This window comes from Lottia gigantea (assembly GCF_000327385.1).
Source record: "Lottia gigantea unplaced genomic scaffold LOTGIsca_125, whole genome shotgun sequence".
NCBI lineage: Eukaryota > Metazoa > Mollusca > Gastropoda > Lottiidae > Lottia > Lottia gigantea.
The window spans coordinates 103,420-123,903 of NW_008707332.1; the positions used below are offsets into that span (position 1 = coordinate 103,420).

The following is a 20,484-nucleotide window of genomic DNA, read 5'->3' on the forward strand; positions in this document are numbered from 1 at the left end:
GAGGTAGGTTGTATTTTTATTAGTAATCCTAAAATAGAGGGGCTCATATATTTAATAAAACTAAGCAGTAGTATACCATAAAATTGTGTTCCGTTATTTAATATATTTAGTTGCTTGTAACGGCTGGTATTACATGTGATGGTGAATTCTATTAGATATTAAAACCAAGTTTCTCCTTGTTGCAGTTCAAGTCTTAAGGATGAAAAACTGGTTTCATGTTGCAAATAGTACATTTGGTTTCATCAATGAACAAAATGAAATGATATAGAAAGACATCTTTATGCTCAACGTTCTTTTTTATTCATTTCAGTTGTTGAAGAATCCTGGTCCTTCTTTGGTTTCTTACAAGGTAAATTTTATGTCTTAAATGGGCTTTTTAGTTCACTGTATTATTATATCTATAGATTCGATTTGCATCTTTCCAATTTGCCTTCTGATGTTTGTAGTACTAGTAAATCCAGAAAGCTTCACTGTTTGGCTTTTAATATGCAAAGTGTAAATACATGGTTGGAAATTAAAGATTAGCTGTAACAGAAATACCTGCTGACTTATTTCAGACTAACTTGATGAATGAATATAAAGATGAAGTATCTGTATTAACTCTGGGAGTACAAACACAATATAACCAACTACAAAACCAACATCAAGAATTTGTTACCCATCTCAATAATCAGATCCAAGTCTTACAGACACAGCTACAAGCATTAGTTCAACAGAAAGCTAATCAAATACAGGCTCAAGCTCAGGCTAGACCACCCTCTAGTAAGTTTTTTATTAAACTAGAATTCTTATGAATTGGTTTGATTGTACAGATTTTTTTTTATTCTAATCTGGATTGGCGTGTAAAAGTCTGTTGACCTTGAATAAGTATCCTCATTATTCTTCCTGTAATATGTGAATGATTTGGGAAAGATCAATGCTATGGGATTTGGCCGAGGGCTAATTGGTAGAAAGGATCCTCGTGAAATAAAAAATATATGTTTCTTTCTTAAGAACTGTTGTCAGAATCATATCTGTTTAGAGTAACTTCTGAAAGTTGTTCATCTCCACTTTTGAATACTGCCATTAAAGGGAAGTAACTTCCATTATTTTGCTGATATACCAGACCACTCTTGTATCATTTTATTGTATTTTATTAGGATTTAGTAGTGAACCCCCCTCACCAATATCAGTAGTTAATTCTGGTATAGATAAATCAAATGTAGACAAAATGGAAGATGTTCAACAGATACCTACAGCTGTTGTAAGTTTACTATTATGTATATTATAGCCTTTCATGATACATTGCCATGGTAACTTTCGAAGTGTTTTTGAGCTGCGGTACCTTACTTGCTTACCTGAGGGTGGAGAGTTCTATCCAACTATAGGTCGTTGAAGTTGGAAGGAATGATTTTTTAGCATGATGTTGCACCTTGCCTAATCTGTACCTTCAATTATGATGTATGAAACTTATTTTAATTGTGACATTGAAAAGTTCAAACTCTGAATTTTGTTAGATAAACTTATTGAGTTTAAAATGCATTATGCTTATATTACTAGAACAAGTTTTCAATGAATTTGATTTGGTTTTATCATTTTTTCCCCAGAGTCAACCAAGAAGATTTAGTCGTTTCAGTCAGCCTCATCCAACACCACCAACTCAACCTCCTAATACAGCTGCTGCTCCACCACCTCATCTCCTAGCACCACCAGATTTATCTCGTCCTCCTCCTGACTTCAGTAGACCACCACCAGACTTTCAAGGTCCAGGTAAAAAATAAAATGATCTGAAACTAATGTCCACTTGATATTCGCTTCACATATTTACTAAGAAAAAAGGTTTCTCTTTTGGAATAGAAAATGAAATGCAATGAATCTAGAAAAGTTTTCATATCAATAAGAATACAATAAAAATTTAATGTAACAATGTAATTTGAGTCAATTGGAAATCTGCAGTGAAAGGAAAATTTGGATCTCAAATAAAAATATAACATGGTTTCCAGAAATTTATACAGTTTTACCTCTATTTTAGGATTTCCACCAGGTGGTGCTAGTCAGCAACCTCCGACTGTTGCACCAGGCCAAATACCATTTGTACCGGATTTAAGTCGACCTCCACCAGGATTTCCTGCTGCTCCTCCTCCTGGTACTCATGGTCCTCCGATTCCTCCTAGTCCAGGTGGACCACCAGGGCACATGCCCCCTTCCTCTCAACAACCAATGCAGATGGAAATAGATTTAACACCCTCAGTTCCTTATTACGAATTACCAGCTGGTTTAATGGCACCTTTAGTACAGGTTTGTACATTTTCTTCACTGGAAATCTCAGGATTTGGGCATGCACCATCCTTTTTTATATTTCCATCTGTAGAGGGATCTTCAACATGCAGAGCCTGTATGGGCAATCACTAAAAGGTTATAAGCATTCAATAATCTATGCATTGATCCATTGACTCCTTGGTTATTGATAGTTTGTAATTTTTCAGTTAGAAGAAACAGATTATAAACCATTAAATCCTAGAGATATACGTCTACCACCACCAATGCCACCAACAGATAGATTATTAGCTGCTGTAGAGGCATTTTATGGTCCTCCCTCTCATGATAGACCAAGAGACACGTAATTCAAGCATTATTATCTTATATTTACCACCAAATTGTCTTAGTATATCTGTGACACAGCATAAAATGAAAATTAAACATCACAAGTTCAGTATGGAGCAATTAGTCATAAGAATATAGGATTCATCAAATTTCATACTTTTTGCCATTCATTTACCTTGATTTTTTTTTCATATTTCCTATTTTTAGAGATGGCTGGGAGAAGTTAGGTTTATACGAATTTTTCAAAGCCAAACATCGATGTAAGAAAATGAAAGAAGAGAGGGATGCTGATATGAGATGGGGTCGTTCAGAGTTTAGAGGTCGCTCACGATCGCCTGAACCTTCACCTCCACCTCCCAGAAGATCCCCATCTCCTCCTCCTAGACGTAAATATAGAGATGGTCGTAGTAGATCTAGGTAAGCTGTTAGCTAAATTTGAGATCTAGAACTAATGCTACTGTCCTGACAAAATATCACTCTTTAGTGTGTGGAAATGAAAAATAAATGACTTTAAACAACCGGCTGTTATGCTTCTGACTGGGCAAATGAAGATCTGAAATGCCATGCACATTGCAATGTGACCCTTGCGCTTTGTTTCAAGTTGCTTTCTCAAAGCTGCATAACTAACAAAGGCGAGCTCTGTCTGAAGGGCCCATCCCAGTAACAGTAAAAAGAGGATGTAAAACTCAAAATTTCAAACGATCATTCAAATTTTACAGGAATGTATTTTGTAGACGCAATAAAAAATTGTTTAATCTGATCGCAAAGTAGCTTTTATTTTCTTCCACTTTCAGATCCAGAGAACGTCAAAGATACAGTTCACCTTCTGGAGAGAGATCAAGATCACCTGACAGATTCAGACCAAGGTCAAAGTCACCAGATAGATTCCGAGAAAGATCTAGATCTAGATCACCATCACCTGCCAGACGTAGAACTGATGATTCACCACTACCTTATCAACCTAGTAGTCGTTCACCATCACCAGTTACGATGAAGAGATCTATATCTCGAAGTCCTACACCACCTTCTACTATGTAAGATTACTTCAATATAATGCTCTTCAAGCTTGATCTGTTGAACTTAATACTTCATCAATATAAATTATTTTCATGTAACCAACTTAGGTCATTTGCAATTTATACTTGATCTTTTGAACATAATATGTACTTTGTCAATGCAAATATTCTGTGTGCAGCCTGTCTACAAAAATCTTGTTTGATTTATGGTGATTATGGTGTTATAACCTTGAGGCAAAACAGTAGAATGTAAAACTCCATTCATTTAATTTCATTTGAGGCAAAACATATCCGAAAGATATAATTGATATTTTAAGAAATACATTAATCTGTATGGCTAGCTCTTCTTTGTGATTATCCAATCAGATGACTGGAATACTGAAATGGTGGCAAGTTATTTTTTCTTTGAAAAATGACCTCAGAGACATGTTATTGATAACTTCACTACTTTAAGATAGTGGTGAAAATAGACTGAAAATTACACTGGATGATTAACAGAGCTTTAGAATTAATCTTTTTTGAAAAAGACCCAAGTTTATCAGACATGAGTTAAAATGTAATATAACCTTGATATCAAGAGGATATTTTGAATTTTTAAGGTTTATATCTTATGTTTTTCAGGGGTTTTGGTGGTGCAGCTCCTCAACCAGATATGTCTATGCCTCAATCTAGTGGTAATAAAGGCCATCAATTAATGTTAAAAATGGGTATGTGGCCTAATTTCTCATTAGTCATCCAGCAATTATTTTGAATTGATAACTACTGGAATAGTGCATTAATTAGCTAATTAATTGTAGCACAAATGATAAAACAGAATACAAAGTTCCATAATACAGAAACAGGCTGAATTGCTTCCTTTGTCTATAGATCTTTCAAGTTTGTTTTAATATTTCTAAAATGGATGAAGAAAATATAGGTATTTGTTTATTTTGTTCATAATAAACATCCCTTTAGAAAATCCATGGTTATATATTGTAGGATGGGGAGGAAAAGGTTTAGGTTTATCAGAACAAGGTAGACTAGATCCTGTTGAAGCTGCTGAAGTGAGAGAAAAACAAGATATGTTTAAAGGCATCGGTGTTCAAGACTATGCTGATCCATTTGAAGCTTTCCGTAAAAATAAAGCTAAAGGTTATGTACAGAGAATGAGAGCCAGAGATGAAATGAGAGATGGTAAGTTAATGGTGAATTGATATCTGGAGATTTAATTGAGCAGTGATGAACCAACATGTTTGGGAAAGATTGTATTTATTTCTTGGCTGAATATTAAAAATGTCCTCTCATTGAGAAAACTCAAGTATTTTCTTAGTTGTTAAAGTGCTTGGATTATCTGAAAAAGACTTTTGCTAAGTATATTTTGTTATTAACCAGCTGGTAGACAGGGTCCTTGAAGACGTAGGTTATTATTTTCAAACAATATGTTTACATTTTATCTCTGATCTGAGTAACAAGAAATCTAACAATCATAAATTATGGGAAAACGTAAAAATATATTAAACTTGAATGAAATTTGATTATAAAATATTCTGTGGAATGGAGACTTAAAACAATAACATTTTTAGTACCATGATTAAATTTTGATGTATTTTTTTTATTACAGCTAAGAAAGATGGTGATAGAAAGAAAGGAGGAGATAGAGATCGTGATAGAGATCGTGATAGAGGAAGAGACAAGGACAATGATTAATATTATTCATTTCACTTATTGTACATTCTTAAAATAAAATCATGTTTATCATTAATAAATCAGACATCGAGACATTTTATGAGTTGCATTGAGTACTCATGACCTTTTTCATTACTCCCAACCATACACAACTGGTAATCACTATAGTGAAAGGGAACCTTAAGGGGGCTGATTTTAGTCTTGAATATTTGTAAATAGTCCTCCGAAGTACTATTAATGTACGAAAATCACATAATTCAAACTAGGAATTTTTCTCACTATTTCTATATATATCAAAGTGCATCTTAAATTGCAAGTCGTCATTGTAACATTCAAACGCAGATAATTCTGGACACACATGGATTTGAAGCTGTGAACACTATTACTGATTAGCTCAGCTAAAAAACAATTCCTGTTTCTGAGACTAAAAGTATGATTGGTCAAGAAAATGGCCTTACTGTCCCTGTAAGTTTATTCTGCATAGTTTCTACTACTATTAATTCTTCACAAAATAAAGAGAACTGTTTATTGCTCTTAGTAGACCAGAATGTGCAAAATATCTTAGCTTGTCTATATTCCTGCACATCTGGTTCAAATTCAAAACACAAACAGTCCAGTTAATTTTCAGATAATAGTTCAAATAGTAATCAGTAATGAGCAAATCTAGCACATAGAGTTAATGGCTTTTCATTCAGTTTATCCATTTCATCATTCTGGTTGACGGCATTTTTATCTGCACGATTTATTGAAGCTTTCCAAACCTTCCATTGATCTTTGGACGGTAAAGAAGTATTAAATCACTCAAAATATATTACAAGAATAGTTGTGAGTCATGCATTTTGACCAGATGGCACCTTTTTTGGCAACAACTTTTTTCAGTCAGATGTCTGGATTCTTGGAATTCAACACCAAAAAGGCCTTGTATAACATTACCATTAATGCAAGAACCACAGACGTCTGATTAAAGATTTGAATGTTGCAAATTGATGGTTTCAGTGTCCACAATACACATGACAAGAAAATCACTTTACTCTCACACAGTAATCTATAACTAACTTTTCAAGTAAATATTATCAATATGCTTTAATGAATAAAAATATAAATAAATACAGGTAACATAACAAACATTACAGATGATTCAAAGTTAATCTACAAATGAATAAATTATCACAGTTATAAATATTATATTTCAGGTAAAGGTTCAGCTTCTTCTTTCAATAAACCTAGTTCTCGTAGAAATGAGGCTTCTTCATCCAAATAATTCTGATATTCAATTTTCTGTTTGATTTCTATTTCTTCATCTGTTAATACCACATTTGGTGCAATCTAAAACAAGCCAATGGATGTCACAAATAAATTGCAAAGAATCTGTGTAAAAACATCATTTCAGCAAAAAAAGCACATTTCTTAAAACAAACTATCTGAACTTGTCTCCAAGTACAGACACGAGTACTAATTGTCGAACCTCATTAGTTTATTCAATATAAGGTGAGTTTTCTGAGGATTGCACAAGGTGAAACTCTGAGAAACAACATGTTTCAGGTTCTGTTGTAATATTTCTAAGACAATATGTAATTTATCTACATTTGTACTTACTCCTGCTTTTCTCTTAGCTTCAGCTTCTATTTCTCTTTTCTCCTTTTCTCTAAAATCCCAACGTTCCACAACAAAACCTCTTCTTTTAATTTCTCTTTCAAAATAGTTATAAACTCCGACTTGCTGAAATAGTTAAAACAAAATTGTTGAACAAATTGTTAAAAGATTATCCTTTGAAGTGATGATCACAGAACCCCTTGAAAACCAAATGTCGGAATGATGAACGTCACATACCTCTGGTTTTCATGTCTTACAAGAGAAATATCCCACCAAAAATCTAAATTGATTGAATTGTAATTCAAAATTACCTCATTGTTAGTAGGATGGCGTAAACTCCATGGTATTTCCAAGATATGTAATGTACCAGAATTATCTCCTACAGCTAATAATTGTTGTTTTTCTGGAAAATAAATAATTTATTCAAGGTAAAAAATGCAAATAATAATAGGTGACAAATCTTGCCAGGCAAGATAACATATGCTTCCAGAGCAGATTAGATCGATATCAGAAATATATCTAAGAATGTATAAAATTAACAATTTTTAAGTGAAGAATACGTGATGTTTTTCTAAATTCAGAAAATCAACAAATATATTGACTAATGAATACCATATAAATCTGGATTGTATAGTTCAATTTCTTTCTATTTTATCTCAAAGTAAGAGAACTTGTTTATGTTTTGAATCGTCCTCACACAGATGTGTATAAAGATCTTTGTTAGACTATACTTACGGGTAACCTGATGAGGAAATAATGTAGTTATTGCTGTAGCTGAGATACTCTGATTCATTGATGCTTCATGTGTTTTATCTAATAAATCCCAAACATCAACACTTCCATCAGCTTTAGCAACAAAAAACACTCCTGGTCTTGATGGTGACCAGTGTCCACCAGTTAACCTTATATTATCAGCACAGGAATGTAAAATAGGTCCAGACTGAAATTGGAATGGTACATTGGACATTGGTATCTAAATATGTTACGAATATTAATTTTATTCATTATTTAGTCATTTAACCAACTTTCGATATTGCTATCATTCACATAAGACATTAAGGGTAAGGTATTTTACTGTTATGTGGTCCTCGATTAAGATGCACCCTGTTAGGCACCCTAAAAACTTCAAAATAACATGGTGCAAAAGCCTTAATTTTGCCAAATCTGAATTGTGTTTGATGTTATGGATGCCTCCTTTCTTTGCACAATTTACTGGCCTTCCATCTTAACATAAACTTTAACTTACAGTCACGCCTTCCTTCCAGATAGCCAATGTCCATCCTCCAATAGATAATACTATATCTTTAAAGAATGGTGATCTTTGTAGAGTAGAAACTGGTCCATCATGTATAGTATGATAGTAATCAGGTTTAGGAGCTGAAAGATAGTACCAGTATTATAAATAATCAAATTGTTCGAAATTCAACATCACAGAAAATTAACAAGTTTTTGATCAAGCTTGTTCTCTTTTAGCGATGGAAAAAAAGTTTCAAGAATGTATTTTCTTAGAAAAACTTACTTTGTATTTTTCCTGTATCTTGATCTTTTTGAGGCATCCAATCAACATATACTACTTCCCCATCCTGATAATAAAATCACAAAGTCATGTAGATATACTCCTGATGGAAACACTTGTCAAAACAATGATGGCATGGTATAAGAATAAAATTTCCAAAATTTAGTAAAATATATGTATAATCTGGGCCGCTTGCACAGAGTAATGATGAAACGCATAATCATACGAACAAAACAAAATTAGGAAAACTGGGATTGAATGTTCAAGAAACATTGTCAAACCAAGATCTTAAAATGTAACTTCACTTAAATTGTTTTAAAACCCTCTATTTTGCACAATAGAGTGACAAAGCTATACAGAGTACAATGGGGACAATTTTTTCAGAACTCCTTGTGATTTTAATAAGGTTTTATTTACTCTATTTACCTCTGTAGCAACATAGAAATGTGTTTTAACATCTTGTAATGTTTTCTTTTCTTTACCAGATGCAGGTTTATTATAGGAGAAACCACCAGTTGTACTGGATTCTTTATCAGCTAGTTCAACTTTACTCACTAGAAATAATATAATAAAACAGTTTTAAAACAACATTTTCTTTTTGAACCTTTTATATATGACATAACCTCTTCAGTACAAAACAATAAATTGCTTTGAGTCATTTTCAAAATGTTTTCCTAACTGAACGCAGTTTAGGGGCATCGTTTTAACAGTTTTACAGATAGTTATTTCAGAGAGTAATTAGATATTTTAAGATGTTACCTATTTTTGATTAGGGTTTTTCAAAAATTGAGGAAAATAAGAGAAATTACATTGAAAACAAATTTCAGAACACTTGATTGAAAGTTGTGTGAAAACCTATGACAATGGAACGTATAATCAACAGTATAGTCAAGAGGATACAATATGAATCGAGAGAAAAATCAACCTTACTTACCAGGTGGTCTTGTACCTTGTTTTTCATGTATAGTAAATTTAGTTGGACTGTGGTCTCCACCAGGCTCAGATTTATGGAGTTGAACCTATTAAAAAAAAACATTCAACAATGACACTTATATTTATAGTTGTGAGTCACACTTTTTTTTTTTACCCATACCCAGAAATTGCTGTTCAAGGCATGTTCACCAAAAGAAAGTATAGAGAAGAATGTATTTAAGTTAAGTTCTATGGCAGTGATTTGGCTCAGTTGATAGCAAGTTGGATTGTCGTCTGCTAAGCAATTAGGTATCTTGGATTCGAAACCTAATTAAAATGTCATGCCAAGTGTGTCGGAGAGTAGGCCCAGTTTCCAGTTTCCAGTTTCAGCATTCAACCCCTAATGCCAATGCTTATGAACAATCATTAAGTCATTATTGACCAAAGAAGGTAGCCTTTATGGAAAAGAGTATGCCTATCTTTTATTTAAGTAACCTATAATATACCTTCAATAATGGTTTCCAAGTTAAATCTAGATGTCGGAAAGTATTAGGTACTCCCATTGGATTTTTAGGTCCTTTATCATCATCTTTTGTTTGTTGAATTTTAATAGGTCTAGTATCCCATATCAATACACAACTATAAATAAATATATACCAGTCAATAAGTATAAATACAACAATTACAACATTATGCTTAATACAACCTAGTTCTAACTAACTCAGGCTGTATCGATAAGTACCAGTAGAGGTAATTATAAGCAACTGATGGTTCACTGGTATCAAGAAATTCCAAATTGTTGTAAATGATTTGATAAAGAAAAACTTACTGATCTGTAGCACATGTCATTAATTGTACACACTGTGTATTCTTATTTTCTTTTGGTTCTCCAAGTTTATTGATCTGAAAAGGAATCAAGCAAAATATATTCATGCACAAAAAACAAAGATATCTGTGAACAATAGGATCTGGATATCTAAAAAGCTTGCAAAAGTATTGCAGTTGTGATTTTACCTGTGTTGGGTACCCATTAAATTTACATATCATTCATTTTGTTAATTGTTAATTTACTTCTATCAACCCACCACAAACTCATTCCCGAGTTAATTAGAAACTGGCCTGAAAAGTCAAATCAAGCTATTTAAATTAATCAGATAAACTTATAAAGAAAAGTGATTTACCTCCATATGATCAGGTACCCACATTATATCTGTTATTCTAGCTTTATGACTATGTTCTATACTTGATACAGCACAATATCTAACCACTGGTGTTTTTAATGCATTCGGATCTTCAAATCCAGGCTAAATATAGATATCATTTCAGCATTTTATTATTAAGTTGACAAATCAGTAATTGATATGAAAAATAAATGTAGCTACTTTATGAAATACAGATTTCAAAAGAGGTTTTCTTGCCTTTGAGTGTATAATGTTCACTCTATTGGCATTATTTTGATTTCTTGTCTGACATCTGTTCTTCCTTTAATTTCATAGTCATGTCCCAATCACAAATGCTGGATGGGAAATTGGAATGATGCAAATTGAAGCTCTGGTGAAATCTTCTTAAAATATTTAAGGGCAATTGTAATATCTATGTAATAAAACCTTTAGTATTAAACTAATTGCACAAACCACTGACGTCTGACTGAAAATTGATATAGAGTGCCAATTGATGTAACCACGCCGCAATAAATAGAAAGAAAACCTCTTTACAATAACCTTAAAGATGCATATTTTAAGTTTGAATTAAGATCAACTTACAAGCACTGTGGTTTTCTTGACTTTATTTTGTCCACGTTGTTTTAGTCTATCTGCTACAGCCGATATATCCCATAATACTACTTGTCCATTGTAGCAACCACCTGCTAGGATATTAGCATCACTTGGACACCATTGAAAACTATAAATATCATCTGGTGCTTCTAACAATAACTACAATTTACAATGTTTGAAATCAAATTGTATTACATTTAACATTTAGTTATGGATTAATTAACTGATCATTTGCTAAACACAATCAGAGCCTAAAGGTACACAAGCTGTATTGGTAGGAGAATTTTGTTGCCAATTAGAGTCTTGTCTTGAGTTTCATCGACGGGCATGGGCACACAAGGAGACAAAAATCTCCAGACGGTCGTTTTCCACCTTGGCGATAATCATTTGTGGAGCATGCAATTGAAAGGAAAAGGAATCTGATTGGATGAATATCAGAGAAAAGTATCAAACTTGTTTGATATTATAAATCCTGACGGCAACACCATAATCTTGTCGTGGAAGCATGGGCACTCACAAGGTTTTACTCAAAAAATCTCCGACCAGGACAGCTTGTGTACCCGCACCTTAACGGAGCATGGCTTAAGATGAACATAAAATCGATAATATTATGATATGTTCCAAGTTCCAACTGGGTAAGGCCAGATTAATCAGACTCGTAGAATTAAAATGAAATACCTGTGGATGTATAGGGTCAGTAAAACTCCAGATTAGTATTAAAGATGGATTCATGATAATTTTACCACCATGATCTACTCTATCATCAAATGATAATCTTTGTGATACAGCTACTGCTACGACACCTATATCAAATATTTAACAAGAAATCAATTTTTTTTAATTTTTATAAATATAAAGTTTTATTCAAGTCGTCATTTTATCAAATTGGCACACAAAAAACAGACCTGAAATAACTTATGTTGAGTGATTGATTTATTGATATTCAGCTGAAAATGTGCAAATTACTTTAAGCTAATATACCAAAAAATAAAAACCTAAAAAAAATTAACATGCTCGTTAACATTTGATCATTAATTTTGATAATCTTAGCTATGGTGCACCTTTATTTATAAAATCATAAGAATTTACCTTTTATAGTAGGATGCCATTGAATACAAGTTATCTTTTTGTCTTTACTAAATTGTAAATCAGTAAACGATTGATATTCCTAAAAATAAGATACAAATTTCTCTATCAATCAATGTGAAATTAACAATAGACAGACAAGAATGACATCATCAAAACATTGCCAGTGACCAGTTGTTTTACACATGAAATGAATAGAGTTTTACATCATACCTATCTGCACCAGTTGTTTTACAGCAAGTACATGTATCATACTAGAATAAAATCTCCATACCTTTAAATGATTGTCAGCTTTACTACCTAATGTATTCTCATCATCACCTAGATGTAACCAATCATTATAAAACACATTCATTATTTCATTTTGTTGTAGAGCCAATTCAAATCTGAAAAATAAAAATTAATATAAAATATACAGTTTTTTATTAATCTTCAGTAGGGGCACATGCTGAAATAGGTCAGTTGTCTGAAGATCGTATAGCATAAACTCTGAGTAACAACATGTTTTGCAAAAAGTCCGCCATAAATAAACAACCAGAAAGAAAGATTTCAAACCTTGGTGCTGCATCATTCAGGAAGTTTTGAAGGTTTTTGTCAGCTTCCATTTTTTTCTGTTGTTCCTCAGAAAACTCTCTAGGATAATACTGAGTATTGGCATTTCTTGGATAAGTCCAATCAGTTTGGGTTCCAGATGCATTAGACTCTGGTATAGCCTTAAAAGACAATGTATATTGGATTTAGGAGCAACAAAAACAATATAAACACTTGAAATGCAGTTTAAGAAAAACAAAAATAGCTAAATTAAATTGCAGTGAAAGATCTCTGAACCATTTTGAGCGAAAGAAGATCAGTGAACCTATGTGCAACCAATTGGACAAATCTTTTTTTAAGAGATTAGAAGCAATCTGTTGCTTATAGAACATTCCTTTCTGGATCAATCCCATATAAATTTTGGACTTGTGGCTTAGAAAAGTAAACTCTTTCAGAGGTCACTGGAACACTGTTGAGTTAGGTAACTACATACTTGAAGTCCTTTATCCAATTCCATCTTCTTTAGATTAAAATTCTTATCTTCATAAGAAACACATTCAATATAGCCATCTTTAGCATCATTGACATCTCTATCACTGAAAGTCACAGGAGCACCAAATTCTTTACGTTTTCTTTTATATAACACTTTCACCTTAAATAATATCATAACAACCAAAAATAAGTATAAATTCCAATTTATCATAGATTAGATATCTAATATTTACCGTGTGCTTGAGAATTAAACTAAAAAACTGATGCCTTTTTCTTAAATACAAATTTCTGCATCAAATGTAATTAAATCATAATGTTCAGATATAGTATTGAAGTTCTAACCATGTGATCTATAGATGTAAAACAGTATGGGGCCACTAGTAGCTTACTATTTACATCCTCCAAGACAAATAACTTTTTATTTTCTTGAAATGCTATAACCAAAGATGTTACACTTGGCAGGAAACAATAAAAGCTGTAAGCGTCAGTGTAACATATAATTAAAGGGACAGATGCACCATTTTTTTGACATGTTATATTTTAGTCTCAGAAACAGGAAGTTTTTAAGTAAGCTTATCAGCAAAAGTGTTCACAGTTCACAGTCGAAATTTGAGCCTTCAAGTCCAAATTTACTGAGTTTGTATGTTAAAATGACAACTCATTATTGTAAGATACTCTGTGATATATACAAAAGACACATATAGAAATAGTGAGTAAAATTCCTAGTTTGAAGTATTTTTAAAGGAATTATGAGATTTCGTACATTTAAAGTACTTATGTCTTATCTTATGTATTTACATACATTCAAGACTCAAATGAACTCCTGAATGGTGCACCTGTCCCTTTAAATATACCCTTTCATATACCTTTTCTCTATTTTCTTTGACTGTTTCTTCATATATTTCTACCTCACTACCAAAAGAGATCCAAGGTTTAGCTTCAGGTGGTATGTATTTATATATAACTGGTTCTAAATCTTCTTCTTCTAAACCTCCTTCTGTATCAGCCCCATCTTTATCATGAGGTGGCTGGAAAAATTACACATATAGGCCTACATTATCTATTATATTCACACTTACTTAAAAGCAATTATACTACTTGTTCAAAGATAAGCCTAGAAACCAATTTTGTGACCAACATTTGCTTCGATCCATGCTTACAATCCAACCATCCAAATTCCTTGTGTGAAAATAATAGTAATTTGCCTTATGAAAATGAAAAGAATTTAATGTTCATTTCATTCTATAAAACATATAATACACAATTTTGTAAGTACCATTTGGATTGCCAAGGGTCTTATATATAAAAGTTTGTTTGCTCAAGGCCCCAAGAAAATTCAACTTACATTTAAAAGTTTTTCTTTTGTTTCTTCAGTCAGTGCCACATAAAAATTCTGGCCAAATTTAAAATCATAATCATAAACAACCAAAATCTCATCACCAGGGTAGTCCTATAAAAAAATCATTCCTTGATATACATAAGATAAACATGTTCATGAAATTAAGACAACTAGACAAATCAACTTTGTATATTATCTCTGTACTGTTGAGGGCCCTTTAATTTCGTACGAATGACCATGTTCCATCCAAATGTACCATGGTACCTAGACCCTGTATTAGGAACCAAGTGAACCTGTGAAGAAATTCAATAGAAAATGCCAAATAGAACACTAACTTCCAGAATAATAAATTCCCTACATCTTCACCAATGCCAAACAGAACCCTATTTACTCTAGAATAGCAAATTTAAGTCATTTTCTTAGTAAAGCTACCTTAATAAGTTATAAGTTCTTCAAAATTAATTCTGGATATTGGATAATTACATACCAAAATGTCTTTTTTAATAGGTGTAAAATCACAAACACCAGCTCGGTTTCTAAAGTCATCTAAAATTTCTTGTTTAGGAATCAATTTAAATGGCATTTCTTGACTGACATCTTCATCACATCTACAGCCAAATATTTCTTGTGTTTTAGATGTCATAAACAATGGAACAGCATTCTCAGGTAAAACTGAAATAATCCACAGATGTTTCCTATACTCGTATATGTTTTAAATATTTTGTACATCATGACATGAAACAATATTGCTGTTACCCTACATAATTCATTCAAAATCAGATACAAATTCAATTTGTTAAACTGTATTTTCTTTGTTAGCATTTGCTCACACACATTTCAAAATTCCATACTGCAGTAAGATTTCATTATTCTGTCTAAAATACTCTCATATCGAATTTATAACACATCCAAGGCCCATTCATTAGCATGCAATCCATGTTAATCCTTGAACTAAAGGAAATTTTTCAGAGGGTGAAACAATGAGATTTTCTTATCAACTCAACTTATAGTGAGTAGTAATTTCACTTACCATCATCTGCTCCACCATCAACAGAACTTGGTGCTGGAGTTGATACTTTTTCTACTTTACTTTTCCCTTTACCTACAGATAAACATCACATAAACTTATAAACTTCTTCATTACAAATATAGTGTAGTCATATTATGTTAAGTGGTGATAATCTTCCTCTAGATATCAAAAATTCTGATTCAACAGCCAGTGCTTCCAACAGTTGGCTTCTTGTACACTTTTTAACCTCTATTACCTAATGCGGTTTTCACTTAGTTTAAGCTTATACAATTCTGATATGAGCAGCTGGATTAAAATTTTTATTATTGAAGTGAGCCAACTTACTAAAAATAAAGTTGTAGCTTACCTCTTGGAGTAGGAGTTCCTTTCTTATCACTTCTAGCACTGGCTGCTGGTTTGGGACTTTTAACACCACTGCCCGGTTTACTTCCAGCAGGACTTTTTGATTTTGGTGTTGTAGCTTTGGATTTAGCAGATTTATTCCCATCTTTACTGGTGTCCTACAGAATTAATATTACAAGTGAATAAGAGGTCTTTTTCTGTGCCATTGACGGTAGGCTACATACTTAGTTACCTGTAGACAGTAGGCCTACTGTACTTTCTACGAATAATTTTTCAGTGAATTGGACTATAGTAGAAGCCAAGAAATGATGACTGCTCATATTTATGTTAGGCTAAATTAGACTAATGAGAAGCTAGGCCTTAATGACCTACCCTACCACAAATTAATGCACAAATCATTTAGGCCTATTATAATAATAAGTATCTAGAATACCTACACCAATTCATACCAATTAATAAGCATATCTATTGCTCTGTGACATCGCCTAGAATTTCCTCAATACACCCTAACACTATACAAAAATAGGTTAAGACTATGATAGATAAGTAAGCATTAATTCAAGAGCCGAGATGTTTTAAATTGGGCTAGAATCACTGTCTGTGTCAGTATAGACTGTAGTATTTAGTAGAGCAGTAGACCTACCATCATGATCATGAGACATTGAAAAACTATAACTATAAACTAACGATATAGTACTACCTTTTCTTTTTCATTTTGCAATGCTGACTCTTTCTCTTTATCAGAAATTCCTTTCCCGTCGCCGTCTGACATTTTGTTACTCGCTTCAAGGGTATTCTTTTGGAAATAAAATTATTATCGACTGTTTGTGGGCGCAGACATATTTGAAATACCCGGATGATATCAACAAGGTGGTTGCTATGGCTGTGTGTGTAGTGGAAGATCAAGTCTACCTCCGTCTACAAAGTTTGATTGTCCAGGTGCAATGGCTACTTGTAAAAGTTTGAGTGAACAAAGGCTATTTTCTCCGCACAATTACAAGAACCCAACATCATAGGCCATCCTTGAGCATTAATGTGTGATGTCAGTTGTATTATAACATAAAATAGTGGAGGCTTGGTAGATGTAGATATGATCAGTCCTGTGCATCCTTAAGAGTCGGCTCTCCTCCCCAGCCTATGCCTAATACCCAAGTCTGCTGCAGCAGTGCAGGTATTCTATCATTCAGTCATGAACCCTTTTATAGGACCTGTCAATATAGGCTGGGGATGTTCTTATATGAGAATAATCTCCTCTAACTCAAAGATAACTGAGAGCATAGTATCATAATGCCTACACAGATTTGTGTGAATTTATCTTGCATCAGTGGGTTATAATATAATAATCTGGCAATTGTTGCTAATATTGAGGGGACAGATTTGTAAATTCCAAAACCTTGACTGAAAGGCTATGAGTTAATCTAATTAAAAAAAGACAAAATCAATTTTGTTTCACATTTTTCAGATTTTCTTTCGTTTTTTATCAACGTAATCTAACAAGTTTTTTACTACAGTACCATTCTTAAAAGGTTATTTTTGTGTCAAGTAGGACATTTCTTTGGCACCTATGATAGGGGAAATTTGAACAAAAAGTCATGGGTGACAATAATATTTGTCCTCATAAAGAGAAATTGAGATTTTGTGCATCTTCTTTGGAAAATTAAGGAACAGCACCACATATGCGTACCACAGGAATCAGTAACAACAATTTGACTTTGATTTTTTACACAAAATATATACAAAATATCAACAATATACAAATGATTATGATGCATAGAAATGTTATAACCAGTTGTTTTTATGGTTCGGATAAATTATATGTTAAAGAAAATTTCCCAGAGATGTTTTTCTAGAAATATGTGTGACAGTAACGTTCATTTTTCAAACCCTTCAAAGGTGTGGAAATTGTCAGAATAATTTTATATAAAGCAACCATCTGGGATGTATTCTTTTAACTTCCAATTGATTCTCGAAGTTGAAAATAATATGTTCTCGGGAAACTACTCCATCTGATAAATGTTTTGTTATATTATTCATGATAATTGAAACAAGGCTTGTTATATGATTGAGCCACATATTCACCTGTGGTTAATGATGGTCATAATATTCTGGCAAAATAATAAAAAAGTATTCACACATAGCTGCCATGATTTAACTCAGTTTCAATAATTTTTGTACCAAACAAAGTCATTATCAGCACTCATTTGACTTTACAGTAGAAGCCATTTTGGGAATTATGTATTATTTTATGTAAATGTCATATCACATTTAATAACCACACTCTGTTATAAATACCACTAACTATATTACATAGCTTTAACTGATGTATCCATGCTCACACTGTTACTATTCTCTTGGTAACTAGAAGATCCCATAACAGCACCACAAGCAGAATCACATGCCATTTGGTTTGAGGCAGTGTCCATGTTTTCTAAATTCCGAACAGGAGGTACATTTTCCCCATTTTCAGTAGCATTTGTGACTGCATTATCATCCCAATCTATTTTAAATTTTGTTACCCTTGGTCTATTTAAAATATTTCTTTGCAACTGAAATTCATAAGATTAAAAATATCAAAAATATTGCTTATTGCATGATCAAACAACAACTCAACCTATAAGAAATGGATCCAGAAAGACACTCAAGAAAGAAAAATCTTGCATTAGCTAAAATATTTTACAGAAATATTCAATAAAGCATACAACAGTCAATATAGTACACATAAATTATTATGGCAGTGAAAATTAATATTTTTTCTAAACTCTTTCAAAGTAATATCCCGCAGAACCTGTTAATGAATTTTGATAAAGCAAAGAATGTTCACCTTGCCCTATAAAAACTTACTTTTTCGTAAATAACTGAAGCAGGAGGATTTTCTTTTAATTCTGGGTCTTCATATTCATTGTTTACATAATAACCCACTCGTATAAATTCTTTAGATCTATAACAGCATGTTAATAATATAATAGTTACACCAACAACATCAGCTTCTGGTATCTTCTTTATATCTGGGGGGTCAGCCTTAAAAAAATGAAGATCAGCAATTATGGGGATGTTAATAGTTGATTAGAAAGTCTACAATTGCTTTAAATTGCCGAACAGTTTGTGTACAATTAAAATAAAAACATTAATTCTTATAACAAAAAAACACAAGGGAATACATCATGGTCTACCATCACACACTTCTTTAGTAACAAAGATGTTCTTGTTTTATTAAAGAAGTGTGTTATACCATAAGATTCTACCTTGTGTTTTTTTTTGTTACGTGCTCTTCACTTCTAAATGTCGTTCAAATAATATTAATTCGATCACTGAACTCACCTGAAAGACAAACATATGCCTGCCACCTGGGACTGGACCAACAAACACTGTCTCTAAAACTTGGTCATGTTCCTCAGTCTCTGCAGAACCAACATATATCAATTTCCATTCTAAATCTGTAAAAAATAAGCATTAATTATACAATCTGGCTAAGAAAGGTTTTAAGAATCAAATCTAATTAAAGGGATTGCTTGAGTGGTGGCATAATTCAGAATCATTGTAACCAAGTTTTTAATTGGCATAATATCATTACTCAATCTCAGGTTAACACAATCATGAATCACATACTATACAGTAGGTCAGTTGACATTTTACAGAAAAATGATATCAAAGAGCTCAACATTTTCAGGTTAAAGTTTGATAATTTTTGGAATTTAAGGGAGGTATTTGTATTGTGTTCATTTCAAGGACTAACATTATAAAACTCAAATTTCCATAATAAAAAAAAGGGGAAACACAGTCTACAAATATTATCTGCACAAACTCAAACTTTACTTTTAGTTATATTCCTAATCCTATCTATGCCCAAAATCAAATAACACTCAATATAAATACTGTTATAAATATTTGTGAAAGAACAGACAAATGCAAATCTGATTAAGGAGTATTGTCAGTGACAGCATCAATTTAAGACTCAAGATTAGGCTGTCATTTTGCTGTTGTTATCAAAGTGAGAGAAATAAACTTTCCTTCTGGCAAATCTTCAATGCATTCGAAAGTTATTTCGAATTGAAAAGGATTTACAAATGGTGACGGATTGTCCAATACGTTTACATTCAACACGTTAACCTTCGCCATAATTTGACTACGTATAAATAATCACGCATGAATGTCTGAATACTTTTCACGTTTAGAAGATGTTTTGTTACTAACAAAACGCGGGAATTGTAATGGCGGCTGATTATTATGCATCGTAAAAACGAATGTTTAGATTGGTTGAATATCACGTGCTTACGTCAGTTTCTGTATAAATCATTTCGATTCGTCAGCATTATAATTTAGCCTCGATTGTCAACAATAAAGAAAATGAAAAATCTGGATAACCGAGAAAATCTTAATCTATTTCCGCTTCCTATTTACATGAAATCATAACATTAAATTTATTCTTCAACGCCGGTCAATTTTTTGGTCTGCTCTTTACTAAATCTTCAGACTTTTCCTTATTTTTTTTATGATGATACCAAGGACGACTATAGACGAAGCTAACAAACATATATCTGGTCTTCATAGAAAAGTTTACGAGCTCGAATCTCTTTCGAAAGAACAACACACGTCTTTACAAGCAA

The 20,484-nt window shown here is 32.5% G+C and overlaps 2 protein-coding genes across 2 annotated transcripts; both read right to left on the reverse strand.

The window, feature by feature from the left end:
- Window positions 1-6,320: 6,320 nt before the first annotated feature.
- On the reverse strand, window positions 6,321-16,692 carry LOTGIDRAFT_199692 (hypothetical protein). Its single transcript, XM_009048587.1, has 23 exons — window positions 16,581-16,692; window positions 15,885-16,038; window positions 15,539-15,610; window positions 14,996-15,180; window positions 14,515-14,619; window positions 14,036-14,197; window positions 13,171-13,329; window positions 12,702-12,859; window positions 12,421-12,532; window positions 12,150-12,228; window positions 11,739-11,863; window positions 11,049-11,219; window positions 10,467-10,589; window positions 10,115-10,188; window positions 9,792-9,924; window positions 9,308-9,392; window positions 8,800-8,927; window positions 8,377-8,440; window positions 8,104-8,234; window positions 7,593-7,797; window positions 7,169-7,260; window positions 6,861-6,983; window positions 6,321-6,590 (listed from the first exon to the last, which is right to left on the reverse strand). Exons 1-23 carry the CDS (start codon window positions 16,650-16,652, stop codon window positions 6,447-6,449), a joined length of 2,856 nt encoding a protein of 951 aa, XP_009046835.1. The 5' UTR covers window positions 16,653-16,692; the 3' UTR covers window positions 6,321-6,446.
- Window positions 16,693-17,330: 638 nt separating this feature from the next.
- LOTGIDRAFT_205091 (hypothetical protein) lies at window positions 17,331-20,094 on the reverse strand. The gene is made up of 4 exons (XM_009048588.1): window positions 19,888-20,094; window positions 19,199-19,314; window positions 18,722-18,898; window positions 17,331-18,426 (listed from the first exon to the last, which is right to left on the reverse strand). Exons 1-4 carry the CDS (start codon window positions 19,994-19,996, stop codon window positions 18,184-18,186), a joined length of 645 nt encoding a protein of 214 aa, XP_009046836.1. The 5' UTR covers window positions 19,997-20,094; the 3' UTR covers window positions 17,331-18,183.
- Window positions 20,095-20,484: the final 390 nt, after the last annotated feature.

Excerpts from the sequence above, each read along its gene's own strand:
- LOTGIDRAFT_199692 (XM_009048587.1), bottom strand. The coding sequence starts at position 16,652 with ATGTCAGACGGCGACGGGAAAGGAATTTCTGATAAAGAGAAAGAGTCA. Across the intron at positions 11,220-11,738 it reads CTGACCCTATACATCCACAG|TTATTGTTAGAAGCACCAGA; the intron begins GTATTTCATTTT and ends TGTAAATTGTAG. Across the intron at positions 8,928-9,307 it reads ACAAGGTACAAGACCACCTG|TGAGTAAAGTTGAACTAGCT; the intron begins GTAAGTAAGGTT and ends TATTATTTCTAG.
- LOTGIDRAFT_205091 (XM_009048588.1), bottom strand. The coding sequence starts at position 19,996 with ATGGCGAAGGTTAACGTGTTGAATGTAAACGTATTGGACAATCCGTCA. Across the intron at positions 18,899-19,198 it reads GGCATATGTTTGTCTTTCAG|GCTGACCCCCCAGATATAAA; the intron begins GTGAGTTCAGTG and ends CATTTTTTTAAG. Across the intron at positions 18,427-18,721 it reads CTTCAGTTATTTACGAAAAA|TTGCAAAGAAATATTTTAAA; the intron begins GTAAGTTTTTAT and ends TATGAATTTCAG.